This window comes from Dipodomys merriami, unplaced genomic scaffold (assembly GCF_024711535.1).
Source record: "Dipodomys merriami isolate MVZ:Mamm:240054 unplaced genomic scaffold, mDipMer1.0.p SCAF_7, whole genome shotgun sequence".
In the NCBI taxonomy this organism is placed as follows: Eukaryota; Metazoa; Chordata; class Mammalia; order Rodentia; family Heteromyidae; genus Dipodomys; species Dipodomys merriami.
In genome coordinates, this window is record NW_027206290.1 from 31,536,309 (window position 1) to 31,548,885 (window position 12,577).

At 44.6% G+C, this 12,577-nt stretch overlaps 3 protein-coding genes across 3 annotated transcripts in view; 2 read left to right on the forward strand and 1 right to left on the reverse strand.

The window, feature by feature from the left end:
- The first annotated feature begins 240 nt into the window (after positions 1-240).
- Gpr61 (G protein-coupled receptor 61) lies at positions 241-3,043 on the forward strand. Its single transcript, XM_070006213.1, has 2 exons — positions 241-1,945; positions 2,600-3,043. Exon 1 carries the CDS (start codon positions 338-340, stop codon positions 1,691-1,693), a length of 1,356 nt encoding a protein of 451 aa, XP_069862314.1. The 5' UTR covers positions 241-337; the 3' UTR covers positions 1,694-1,945; positions 2,600-3,043.
- Positions 3,044-5,661: 2,618 nt separating this feature from the next.
- Positions 5,662-12,577, forward strand: part of Gnai3 (G protein subunit alpha i3) — a 50,055-nt gene continuing 43,139 nt past the window's right edge. Inside the window, exon 1 of the mRNA XM_070006214.1 lies at positions 5,662-5,779. Within this exon, the coding sequence (XP_069862315.1) occupies positions 5,662-5,779 (118 nt within the window). The remainder of the gene's footprint in view (positions 5,780-12,577) is intronic.
- LOC138817027 (large ribosomal subunit protein eL39-like) lies at positions 11,582-11,763 on the reverse strand. The gene has a single exon (XM_070007395.1). It carries the CDS (start codon positions 11,735-11,737, stop codon positions 11,582-11,584), a length of 156 nt encoding a protein of 51 aa, XP_069863496.1. The 5' UTR covers positions 11,738-11,763.

Here is a 12,577-nt window from a genome sequence, read left to right on the forward strand (position 1 = left end):
GGCCACTTAGAAAATGGAGTGTTGTTGAGTGGACAAATCTCACATGTTGCCTGCTTCTTTCCAGTCACCAGGGCAGACCCAGGAACCTTCTCCTGCCAGAAATGTGATATAGCTCCTGAGCCCACCATTGCCTGCCTTGGTCTGTGCCTACAGCGCAGCCCAGCCTCAAAGCTGGTGAAAAGAGCCTGCCCAAGAGGCTCCAGAAGGAGGCCCCCCACCCACCCACCCACCCACCAAATTGGGAAGCCTGGGCCTGGGTTCACCATCCCAGGGCTGTGGACTAGGATGGGGGATGGGGCTGTGACAGGAGGTACCCTGGGTGTCCTCTTTCGGCCCCATGGAGTCCTCACCCATCCCCCAGTCATCAGGGAATTCTTCTATTTTGGGGAGGGTCCCTCAAACCCCAGGTCCCTCTACTGCCAGCGGGGTCCCAGAGGTGGGGCTGCGGGACATAGCTTCAGAATCTGTAGCCCTCTTCTTCATGCTTCTGCTGGACTTAACTGCTGTGGCTGGCAATGCTGCTGTGATGGCCGTAATTGCCAAGACACCTGCCCTCCGGAAATTTGTCTTCGTCTTCCACCTCTGCCTGGTAGATCTGTTGGCTGCTCTGACCCTCATGCCCCTGGCCATGCTCTCCAGCTCTGCCCTCTTTGACCACGCCCTCTTTGGGGAGGTGGCCTGCCGCCTCTACTTGTTCCTGAGTGTATGCTTTGTCAGCCTGGCCATTCTCTCTGTGTCGGCCATCAATGTAGAGCGCTACTATTATGTGGTGCACCCCATGCGCTACGAGGTGCGCATGACGCTGGGGCTGGTGGCCTCTGTGTTGGTGGGTGTGTGGGTAAAGGCCCTGGCCATGGCTTCTGTGCCAGTGTTGGGAAGGGTCTCCTGGGAGGGAGGAGCTCCCAGTGTCCCCCCAGGCTGTTCACTCCAATGGAGCCACAGTGCCTACTGCCAGCTTTTTGTGGTGGTCTTTGCTGTCCTTTACTTCTTGTTGCCCTTGCTCCTCATCCTTGTGGTCTACTGCAGTATGTTCCGAGTGGCTCGTGTGGCCGCGATGCAACATGGGCCGCTGCCCACGTGGATGGAGACACCCCGACAACGCTCGGAGTCTCTCAGTAGCCGCTCTACCATGGTCACCAGCTCTGGAGCCCCCCAGACCACCCCACACCGGACGTTTGGGGGAGGGAAGGCAGCGGTGGTTCTCCTGGCTGTGGGAGGACAGTTTCTGCTTTGTTGGTTGCCCTACTTCTCTTTCCATCTCTACGTTGCTCTGAGCCCTCAGCCCATCTCGACTGGACAGGTGGAGAGTGTAGTAACTTGGATTGGCTACTTTTGCTTCACTTCCAACCCTTTCTTCTATGGATGTCTCAACCGGCAGATCAGGGGAGAGCTTAGTAAGCAGTTTGTCTGTTTCTTCAAGCCAGCTCCAGAGGAGGAGCTGAGGCTACCAAGCCGGGAGGGCTCCATTGAGGAGAACTTCCTACAGTTCCTCCAAGGGACTGGCTGTCCAGCAGAGAACTGGGTTTCCCGACCCCTACCTAGTCCCAAGCAGGAACCTCCTGCTGTAGACTTTCGGATCCCAGGACAAATAGCTGAAGAGACCTCTGAGTTCCTGGAGCAGCAACTCACCAGTGACATCATTATGTCGGACAGCTTCCTCCGTCCCGACCCCTCACCTCGACTGGAGTCATGATGGGGCACTGGATACTTGGAGGGAGATAGGGATGGGGACTGGTCGTGATCACAAGGACTGCCCCTATGGGACCACCTTTTTCTAGCTGGCTGGGGTCTCCATACACAGATTTTGCTTAGTGTTTCCTGAGTCAGAACCAGAGCCAACAGGATGGACAAGTGGCAAAAGCCTTGGACTTGGCTGTGATCTTTGACTACTGGGGGAGGGAACCTGGGTATGGTGAGACGGTGATGAGAGAAAAGGGTCATAAAGGTGAGGTGGAACCTCTCAATTGCTGAACTTTTCATATCCAAGGAAACAGGGAAGTCTCTTAGGGTAGAAGTTGAAAGATTGGGGCAGCAAGCCAGATTTGAAGTTATTCTGGGGATCACTGAGAATATTTTGACTTTTCATGTAATTGTTCAGGGAGGTATTTGCACCCAAGCAAGGTAAGAAAACGACCCATGTCTTCTTGTTTTGTTATCAGGTTTAAAAAGAACAAAACTGAAGCCAAACAACTGCAGCTGAGTAAACAGGCCTTTTTCTAGTTTTCTAGTTGGAATTTCCTTATAGTGAAAAGACTTTCGGGGTGTGCTCTTTTCCTGGGTTTTCCCAGAAGCAGGAAGAAAGAGCACTTAGGGTGCATGGACTAGAAGACCGGAAAGCTGACTGCAGTTTGCTGTCTCCCACTCTTCAGGAAAAGCTCTTCGATTTTTCAGTATGGAGGTGATCAAGTATAGGACTTGACCTCAGCAGACAAGCATAAGACAATGTGGCTTTTTCTCCCTGTCTTATAGTATGAATAACTAGAATGATTGGAAGTCAGACAGATGAGGCTAGAAGTTCAGATTTAAACTGGGAAGGTGACTGGATGGGAGACTGGGTGAATAACCCTGAAAAATAATATTGCAAATTTTTTCTTTCTAGGACTGGCCTCCCTGATCTCTTTCCTCACGGCAATGACCCACCTTCAGCCCCCTGGACAATCGGGTACAAGACTAAGGTTGGGCATGGGAAGGGGAGGGGGGGGGTCCATAGTCCATTAAATGCCTCCCCGTTCTCATTCACCGCTCTCAAAATTAGCTTCCGTGATACTTAAAATCTTTCTCCTACCTCCAGCCCTGGGTTGGAGACAGGGCGAGGAGTTGGGCTCAGCTGTTTACTAATTGAGACTGTAGGGAATGTATTGACTAGTACTGGTGGTAGTATTTCCAATGGAGAGGGAGTAACTGCAAACTGGATAGGATGCCCATCTGACCATCTCCCTTCCCTCAATTGAATCTGGTAACATTAAGGGGTTAAGATAGAGACAGGATTGTACTGTCTATATTGGAACCAATTTCTGGCTCAATGAGCATGGGGGGGGATGAAATGGGGGAGTGGTACAGTTCACCCTTTAAACAGCCAATAAATAATTTTTTTATAAAAAGTTATATTGATACCAACATTGACTCCTTCAGTTCCATTCAGTGCTTAAATATAACTCTCACTATTCCCTGGGTCCCACAGGGAGGTTGTGTGGTTACTGCCTTCAAGGAGTTCATAGTCTAATTTTATCAGACACTTTGTATTTTTATAGAGCATTTAGATCTGACCAAGTACTATAGGATGTACTTGAGAATATATTAGAGGATGTATCTAGGGTTCTAACTGGGCAAATATAGCTTTTCCCTTTTAGAACTAGGAAATTTTCCAGGTTTTTGTTTTCCTGCCACTAGGTTATTATTCTAGTTGAATGTCTACGATTCTGCTGAAATCCCTTAGACAATATATACTACAAGAAGAGTCCTTTGTGATTCAAAAACATGTTCTCCTTTCTGTCCTCCCTTTTAAGATAAACTCCTAGCAAGGAACCTCATTTGTTTTTTGAGGGGGGGTGAGAGGGGGAGAACCTTTCAAATAAATACCACTTATCAACTAGTAGACCTGAGGAACTGCCAGCAGATGGCAGTGTGATTCCAATGGAAATAAGGAGAGTATATGTATGGGGGTGATGAGGAGAGAAGGACGTTGAGCATTAAACATTGCTTCCAGGTCATTTTACTTTTTCCCTTTGACATACTCCCCCTCCTTCCTTCACATACATCAAAGAAGGAAGTTCAGTGTAAGAGTATCTGTAATTCAGGCTGAAATTACTTGACACTGCAATCTCACTGGCATTTACTAGAGTTAGATATACATGGATTCATTTATCATTCATTTTTCCCTGTAGAAATGGATCATGAAGGAAATAAACTTTCTCTTTTATTACACTGAGAAGTTTCCCAGTAATGTTCTGCTTTGGCCTCCTTACAGTTTTCTAGTCACCAAGATGGCTTGGTAAAGTTCAATATGTAAGCTTTAGTTCTTAAAGCTGAAGAATCAACAAGGTAAGGCAAGCATCCTGTCAGTTGCCTTTTCCTGACTCCTGATAATATTGAGGTGATTCCCATACTACATGAAAACCTTAGACCTTATTGAATGAACTTGAAAAGCTGCTTAATTGTTCTGAGCAATTGTTCTGAACAATATTACCTACCTCACAGGATTTTTTTGTGAAGATGGAAGCACCTAGCCATATCTGGCAAAAAGTTCCTCAATAGTAACTGGGTTTTCTTCTCTTTCCTCTTGCCTGTTTCCTCAGAAATATTGATAATGGAAAAAGCAGCCCCTTTCACTTTAAGTCATTTTGGAAATGAGTAGGAGACGTTTCCAACTGGAAATAAATCACATTAATAAAACGGTGGGTGAGGCTATTTAAGGTAGTTAAACTAAAGTTCTCATTAAATGCTTCTAATTAATGAATCACCATTATATAGACCTTTCTGATGGGACCTTATTCTAAGTTTAGATTCTACTAGGGAAATATTTTTTAACTACAGGGAGGCATTTCAGGGCTTCAAAAAAATACACACTCTCAGAATGTATGGTGAGAGTAAATGTGGGGCTGTTTGGCTGCAGGGCTAATTTAGGACCACTTTCACAGTAGTATCCAGGGTGCTTAGTCTAAGAAGATATCAGAATGGAGCTTTCAACAGGAGATTTATCCATTTTTCAGGTGACATTAGTGCCGAGAGGCAAGTTTTACTAACTTTTCTTTCTGTGTGGTTATCACAACAGAACATTTTAGTAGGAGAGTCAGAGTATACAGTAAGTTTGTTTCTGGGTGTGTGATTGAGGTATTCTTAAGCCCCTAATGCAACTTGATTTATACTGCCTCCAGTATAGGTAGCATGGAAATTTTAGAGATGAGCACTCACCTTTCAGGTTAAAGCATCTGCTAATGCTTTCGCGTGGTCCATTGTCAATATAGAAACCGGGAAAATCTACAATCCACAGAAAACTCCCACATAATAGGGCGAGGACCAGGATATATTTTAAGAGCAAGAAATGGTGGGCCTAGGCATAATTTACGTTATGGATATCGGTGATGCACAGCTGAAGCCTAGGTCAGTTAGTTCCCATCCCCCCGGACAGAGGCTTTACACCAGGGCAAGGACCCTGAGTTCCACCGCCAGAGACAAAAGAGGGTGTCTGGCCTGGTAGAGATTCTCAGGAAGGCTGTGGGTCTTATTCAGAAAGTCCACCCCTGTGCTCCCGCCCCCACCCGCTATTGGGACCTTAGGAAAGCACTCGAGCTGGAGGCACCCGTTTTCCCACAGGTAGCTGAAAAGGTAACACAGGATGAGGGTGAGCAGGTACCAAGCGTTCTAGACAGAAGCCACCAGCAGTTCCACGGAACCCACGCCCCTCCGGGGAACTTCCGGTTTCGGGCTCACCTTCTTTCCCAGATGAGGGTGGTTCCAGTAGTAACGGCCGCAGGGCGTCGCCGGAAGTGTCGTAGGCGCCGGATATCCGGTTCCTCGGGACGCTCGGAGAGCTGACGGAGAAGGCCACCGCCCCGCAAGCAGACGCCGTCCCGACCATCCGGGCCGCCCTTTCCGCGGTTTGGTAGTGAGTGAGCGAGTGAGTGAGTGAGGCCGGGTCCAGTTCCCTCTCCGGCCGCCGCCATGGGCTGCACGTTGAGCGCCGAAGACAAGGCGGCGGTGGAGCGGAGCAAGATGATCGACCGCAACTTGCGGGAGGACGGGGAGAAAGCGGCCAAAGAAGTGAAGCTGCTGCTGCTCGGTGAGGGGCCGGGAGCGGAGCTGGGGCGGGAGGGGGGGGTCGCGAGGGGACCGGGAAGCAGCTGGGGCCGGAAGGCGCCCGGTGCTCCGCAGCCCCCCGAGTGGGGTCCGTCCCGGCTGGCGGGAAAGACCCCTAAGGGACCCGGAGGGCGTGGCGGGCGAGGGGCGGGGTGTCCGGGGTGGGCGGTGGAGGCCCGGAGGCGGGATGAGGGGTGGGGTTTTGAGGATGTCGGAATTAGGTTGGAGAGGGTGTAACCGCGGGCGCGGACGGTCGCAGCCCAGAGTTGGGGAGTACGGGGACTTTGAAGGTTGCGTTAGGGAATCTAGGGAAAGCTCCTAAAACGAAGAACCGATACGAAGGAAGGGTTTCCTTGGGCTCAGAGCGTGTTCCTAAACTGGGAGGACGCGTTCGAGGTTACGTATAACGGGGTGGGGGGGTGTAACGTGTTGGTGTTGGGCTTGTACCGTGGTTTGAGAGTTTGAGCGTGGTGATACTTGATGACAGGATAAAGCTGGAAGGGCTTTAAATGATTAAATAGAGAAGCTGGGACAGAGTGGCCACGTAAAGACTCAGGCGTTCGCTTGTTAGCGTTCTGAACTGAGGGGAAAGGGAGTCCTGGATTCTCCAAGAACCCGAAAGCAGATGGAGGAAATACGTGCTGTGTACAGCCAAATTCTAAGGTGTAAAGGAAGAGAGCTTGCGTGCAGAAGCTGTCTGTACTTTTTCACCTTATTCGTTTATTAAATATACTTGTTTGTTTTGTACCAGTTTTGGAACTTAAATTCAGGGCTCTACTGCTTAATCCAGAGCTCCACTTCCGCCTTAATTTTTTTTTTTTTCTGGTGGTTAATTGGAGAAAAGAATCTCATAGATTTACCTGCCCAGGCTGGCTTGGAACTGTGACCCTCGTTTCTCAACCTCCTGAGTAACTGGGATTACAGGTATGAGCCACCGGTGCCCATCCACCTTTTTGATTTTTAGCCTGTTAAGATTTTCTTTCTTCTGTTTTTGTAAAATGATGAGGTACATAGGGTTGATGTGAGCTGAGTAAAATTCAAAGAATGTCTTGTTTGAGATTGAGGAGAGATCTCATAGACAGTAGATTTACACATTGGAAATTGCTGAATAGTTGGCAGGGAAGGTGGGCGGTGGGAATGAAATTATTTTAAGATAGATTATAGGTCGGACATGTTTGCTATGTAAAACAAATAAACATCTAGCCTCTATTTTTATGTCTTTTGTCTCTTCAGAGTAAAAATTTTGGCTTTAGGACCATAACATTGTGCCTTGCCAGATACTTATTTTAAGTGGCTTTTTATGTACAGGCAGATGATTTGGTTTTCAACTTTTTTTTTTTTTTTTGTCTGTCGTGGGTCCTGAACTCTAGGCCAGGGCGCTGTCCCTGGGCTCTTTTACTCAAGGCTAGCGCTCTACCACTTGAGCCACAGCACTACTTCTGGCTTTTTCTGCTTATGTGGTGCTGAGAAATTGAACCCAAGGCCTCATGCATGCAAGGCAAGCACTCTACCACTGATCCACCTTCCCAGCCCACAATACAACTTCTTAAAACAATTGATTTTTGAGGAAAAAGAATCAATGTAGGGGGATTGTCAGATTTTCACACTATAAAACTCCGAAGGATAGAAAACACCATCATAACCTAAGTCTTGCTTTGTGCTCTGCAATGTGCCTAGTCTGTTCATGCTGGCTCTTTGTAGATTGTGGAAGCTCTGGTGGCTTATACCTTGGGGTTTAAGCTCCTTAGAATACCTGAGCTTCTAGAAGGCGTGAGTTTAAATTGTAGTTCTAGACTTCCACTGTCTGTGAGGATGGTCCCTGGTACCTAGTCGGCCTTAAGTATTCACTGTTAATCAACATGAGCCAGCACATGTTAGACATTGGTCCTTGGTCCTTTCAGAAGTTTGATAAAAAGCACAACACTCAAGGAAATCTCTCCCCTTTCTTCCTTTTTTCCCTCCTCCCTCCCTTCTTTCCTTCCTTCCTTTCTTCCTTCTTTCCTTCCTTAAAATAGAGTCTTGTTATGTGAGCTGAGGCTGGCCTATTGTTCTCCATCCTCCAGCTTCAGCTTCCCTAGTGCTGGCATCATAGCCCTGTGCCATCACACTCAATGACATTAACATTTCCTATATTGATTGTGAAATTAAAAATATAATATCATCTGAGTAAAAGTGTATGCTTATTTCCTGTGAATTATTTATATTGACTATCAGAGAAAACCAGGACGTGAAATGGAATAGAATGGTAAACTATGGCTTTACTCCAAAGGACAGGATTTTGCAGGAAGAACTTGGGCAAACAAAACTTGTCCAAATGTCTGTAAAAATCTTTATTCATGACTTTATAAATAGTGCTTTTAATTAAAAACAAAATTAAACACATAATAACATGGAAGTTGAAAAGCAGAAAGTAATATCAAAGTGCTAAAGCATTTACTTTAATTTTTACCACCTTTGTTGATTTTTTTTTAGGATTTTTCTATTGAGACAGTTTTGCTATTGTTGGTAAACTTGAAATCCTCTTGCCTTAGCTTCCTCAGTACAGAGATTATAGGCATATACCACCATGCCTGTTTTTTTCCTCAAGATTATAGGTGTGCGTGCGTGCGTGCGTGCGTGTCCGTCCTTCAAATAGACTGCAAAGTTATAATGAACATATGGAATTAAAATGGTCTTTCATTATTTCTATAAGTAGAATACACCTGCTGGGGCACCAGTGGCTCATACCTGGAATCCTAGCTATTTGAGAGCCTGAAATCAAAGGATACAATTTGAGGCCTAAGACCCCTTCTCAACCAACAACTGGCTGAGGTAGTGTGTGTCTGTCATTCTAGCTACATAGCCAGTCCTGGACAGGAAAAAGTCTTTGAAATTCCATCTCAGTGGAAGAGGCTATGTGTGGTAGTTTACACCTTTCATCCCGGCTACACTGGGAAGTCTAAAATTGGTATTTGCTGTCCAGGTGAGGGAGCAGGAAGTATTATTAAACGAAAAGATAACAACAAAAAAAGTGTAGTAAAGGCTGGACATGTGGCCTAATGGAAGAACACCTGCCTAATAAGTGGGAGGCCTTGATTTCAAACTCTAGTAGTACTCAAAAATGAAAAAATATCTAACACAGTATACAGATAATTTTGTTTTTTGTTTGTTTTTTTTTAAATAGGTCCAGTCGTGGGGCCTGAACTCTGGGCCTGGGCGCTGTCCCTCAGCTCTTCAGCTCAAGGCTAGCACTCTACCACTTGAGCCACAACGCCACTTCTGGCTTTTTTTTTTCTGCTTATGTGGTGCTGAGGAATCGAACCCAGGGCCTCAAGCATTCAAGGCAAGCACTCTACCACTGAGCCACCTTCCCAGCCCCAGATAATTTTGTTTTGACCATGGAATATTTCAGGGGTACAGCACTATGAAACCAACATTAAGGTGTCTCTCTTAAAGAGATAAAGTTTCACATGATTAACAGCAAAAGTCAGACTAATTCAGATCCTGATTTTCATTTACTAGCTATATTCTTACGGGAAGTTATTAACTAGATTTTTTTTGGCCAATTCTGGGGCTTGAACTCTGGACCTGAGCACTGTCCCTGAGCTTCTTTTTGCTCAAGGCTAGCACTCTATCTCTTGAACCACAGCACCACTTCTGGTTTTCTAGTGGTTGGAGATAGGAGTCATGGACTTTCCTGCAAAGGCTGGCTTCTAACCTCGATCCTCAGATCTCAGCCTTCTGAGTAGCTAGGATTATAGGCGTGAGCCACTGGCTTGGGACACATCTTTATCTTTTAAATGGAGAAAATAGATATACTTCAGAGTTGTTATGAGGATTAAATATGATAATATTGTAAAGCAGAACATAGCCATGCACATAGTACTACTTCATTAATATTAATTGTGATTATCATTATTAAACCAAGGTAAATGTTTCTGATTATACATAATGTAGAAACTTAAATTAATTAGCTGTTGGGTTTTATTAAGGAAGACTTCAGTGTTTCAGTCCTTTGGTTTGATTTGAATTTCCTTTTGATACTATTGGGAAGATCTTGATATGCCAAATTAGTGTTTAATCAGTTTTCTATTGAAAGAAATATTGTAAAAGGCTTCCCAACCAGTGTGCAGCATCATATAGAGTGGCATATATTTCTTTTCCTTTGTTTTTCCTCTTCTCCTTTCCCTTCAATTCCCTTCTCTTCCATCCTTCCTCCCTCCCCACTTTTTCCTCCTTTCTTCCTTTCCTTCTGTCCTCTTCTTTTGAGATGGGTCTTGCTGCACATAGCCCAAGCTGGCCTGGAACTCTTCATCCTCCTTCCTCAGCCTTCCAAAATCAGGATTACAGGCATGTGAACCATGCTTAGCTCTTAAGTCATTTTTTTACATCAGAATATTACATCCTTTGAAATAATACTTGAATATTTTGTTTTGGTTTGTTTTTTCTGTAAACTTTCTGAATGTGGTAATTTGAAACATTTTTTTTTTTTTGGGCCCGGTCGTGGGGCCTGAACTCTGGGCCTGGGGCGCTATCCCTCAGCTCTTTAGCTCAAGGCTAGCGCTCTACTACTTGAGTCACAGCGCCACTTCCGGCTTTTTTCTTTTTCACTTATGTGGTGCTGAGGAATTGAACCCAGGGCCTCAGGCATGCAAGGCAAGCGCTCTACCACTGAGCCAACTTCCCAGCCCAATTTGAAACATTTTTATTTGGAAAGTTTATACCAATTCAATATTTAATATTTAATGTAATTTTGGCATTTTACTTTTCGTGACATCACAATGTAAGGAAAATCCCTTTTAACCAAACCCTTCCAGCTTAATCCTATGTGCCTTGAAAATGATCACTTTCCATATATGCTGTTTGATGAAAGTTGAAAAGGATTAGTTTAGTGGATAAAGGCACTGCTTTTAGATTCACATAAAGCAGTTAAATTCCCACCATTGTTTGCTAGCTGTGAGACCTAGAACAAGTAATCTAACCATACAAATCATTATGTTCATGTATGTAAATTAGAGATAATACTTGTTTCCTAATATGAAATGAGATGCCTGTGTAAAAGGCATAATATTAGTGCCTAGCAAATAATATTCAGCAAGTGGCAACGTCATTGTATTAGGATGTTAGTGAGGCTTTATCATTTTAGATCCTCTTTTTAGGGAGTATTGATTTTTTTTGAAGTAAATATTCTTTTCAAAGATCTTCAGAGAATGCTTTATTTTCCACAGTTCTTATTAACATTATTTGGTTGTTCAGGGAGGTTTCATGACGTCTGTATACGTTTATGTATGTATATTCATTCCTTTTGTCCTTCTTGATCATCCCTTCTCCCCCTCTCCAAACTTCAAATAATTAAAAAACTGTTTTGTGGTAAAAGGAATTAAATCAGTGGCAAAACTGAAGATCTAAGTCTTTTTTTTAATGTAATGTGTATTACATGTTTATTACTGTGCCCATTATTAAAATAACCAAAGAGGGGCTGGGAAGGTGGCTCAGTGGTAGAGCTCTTGCCTTGCATGCATGAGGCCCTGGGTTCGATTCCTCAGCACCACATAAGTAAAAAGAAAAAAAAGCCGGAAGTGGCGCTGTGGCTCAAGTGGTAGAGCACTAGCCTTCAGCTGAAGAGCTGAGGGACAGCACCCAGGCCCCGAGTTCAGGCCCCACAACCGGATCCAAAAAAAATAATAATAATAACCAAAGAAAAATCAATTTAAAAAATGCCCAACTGTCAGTCCAGGCAGTATTGATATTTCGGCTTGACTGGTTCATGGTAGAGCATAAATATGTGGGCATCTGAAGCAATTCCTTACAAACCCAGCTTGGTTCTCCTCCAGTGTCTTCTCTTGGAATTGTACCTGATTTTGTTACCAGTTTTCATCCGAATCCACTGGGGAATGGGGCCATTTTGCTTTTGTTTCTTGGCCAGAAACCGCTTGATTCTGAAAGTCTTGTAAGAATACATGATGAGAAGCTCTGGAAGGCACAGTAACCACGATGGCAAACAAAAGCTGAAGAGGAGGATCTAAGTCTTATATTATTGGCTATTTATATTTAAATTTGTGTGCTGCTGTTCAAATTGCTTACTATTGAAATAAAACTGCCCTTTAATAACTGTCCCATTATATCCTACTATAGGATGATAATTCATTATGTTTGTCATTTTTTTGGATCAAGTTTATAGATGGTAAATTTTGTTTATTTATTTTTTTTTTTTGGCCATCCCTGGGGCTTGAACTCAGGGTCTGGGCACTGTCGCTAAGCTTCTTTTTCCGAAGACTAACACTCTACCACTTGAGCCACAGTGCCACTTCTGGCTTTTTCTGTTTATGTGGTACTGAGAAATCGAACCCAGGGCTTCATGCATGCTAGGCGGAACCCAGGGCTTCATGCATGCTAGGCAAGCACTTATCACTACACCACCTTCCCAGCCATAGATGGTAAATTCATTGTGAAGATTTGTCTTATGTCTGGGGAAAATCTCATTAAAAATATAAAGTGTTGCAAAAAGAAAAAAGATATTCTTGTAGTCAGTGTTGTTTAGATCTTCTGTATAAATACATTCATCACTTTTTTTTTTTTTTTTTTTTTGGTCGGTCGTGGGGCTTGAACTCTGGGCTTGGGCGCTGTCCCTGTGCTCTACCACTTGAGCCACAGCGCCACGTCCGGTTTTCTAGTGGTTTATTGGAGATAAGAGTCTCACAGACTTTTCTGCCCAGGCTGGCTTTGAACTGCTATTCTCAGATCTCAGCCTCTTGAGTAGCTAGGAGTACAGGCATGAGCCACTGGTGCCCGGCTTAGTACA

Excerpts from the sequence above, each read along its gene's own strand:
- Gpr61 (XM_070006213.1), top strand. The coding sequence starts at position 338 with ATGGAGTCCTCACCCATCCCCCAGTCATCAGGGAATTCTTCTATTTTG.
- LOC138817027 (XM_070007395.1), bottom strand. The coding sequence starts at position 11,737 with ATGTATTCTTACAAGACTTTCAGAATCAAGCGGTTTCTGGCCAAGAAA.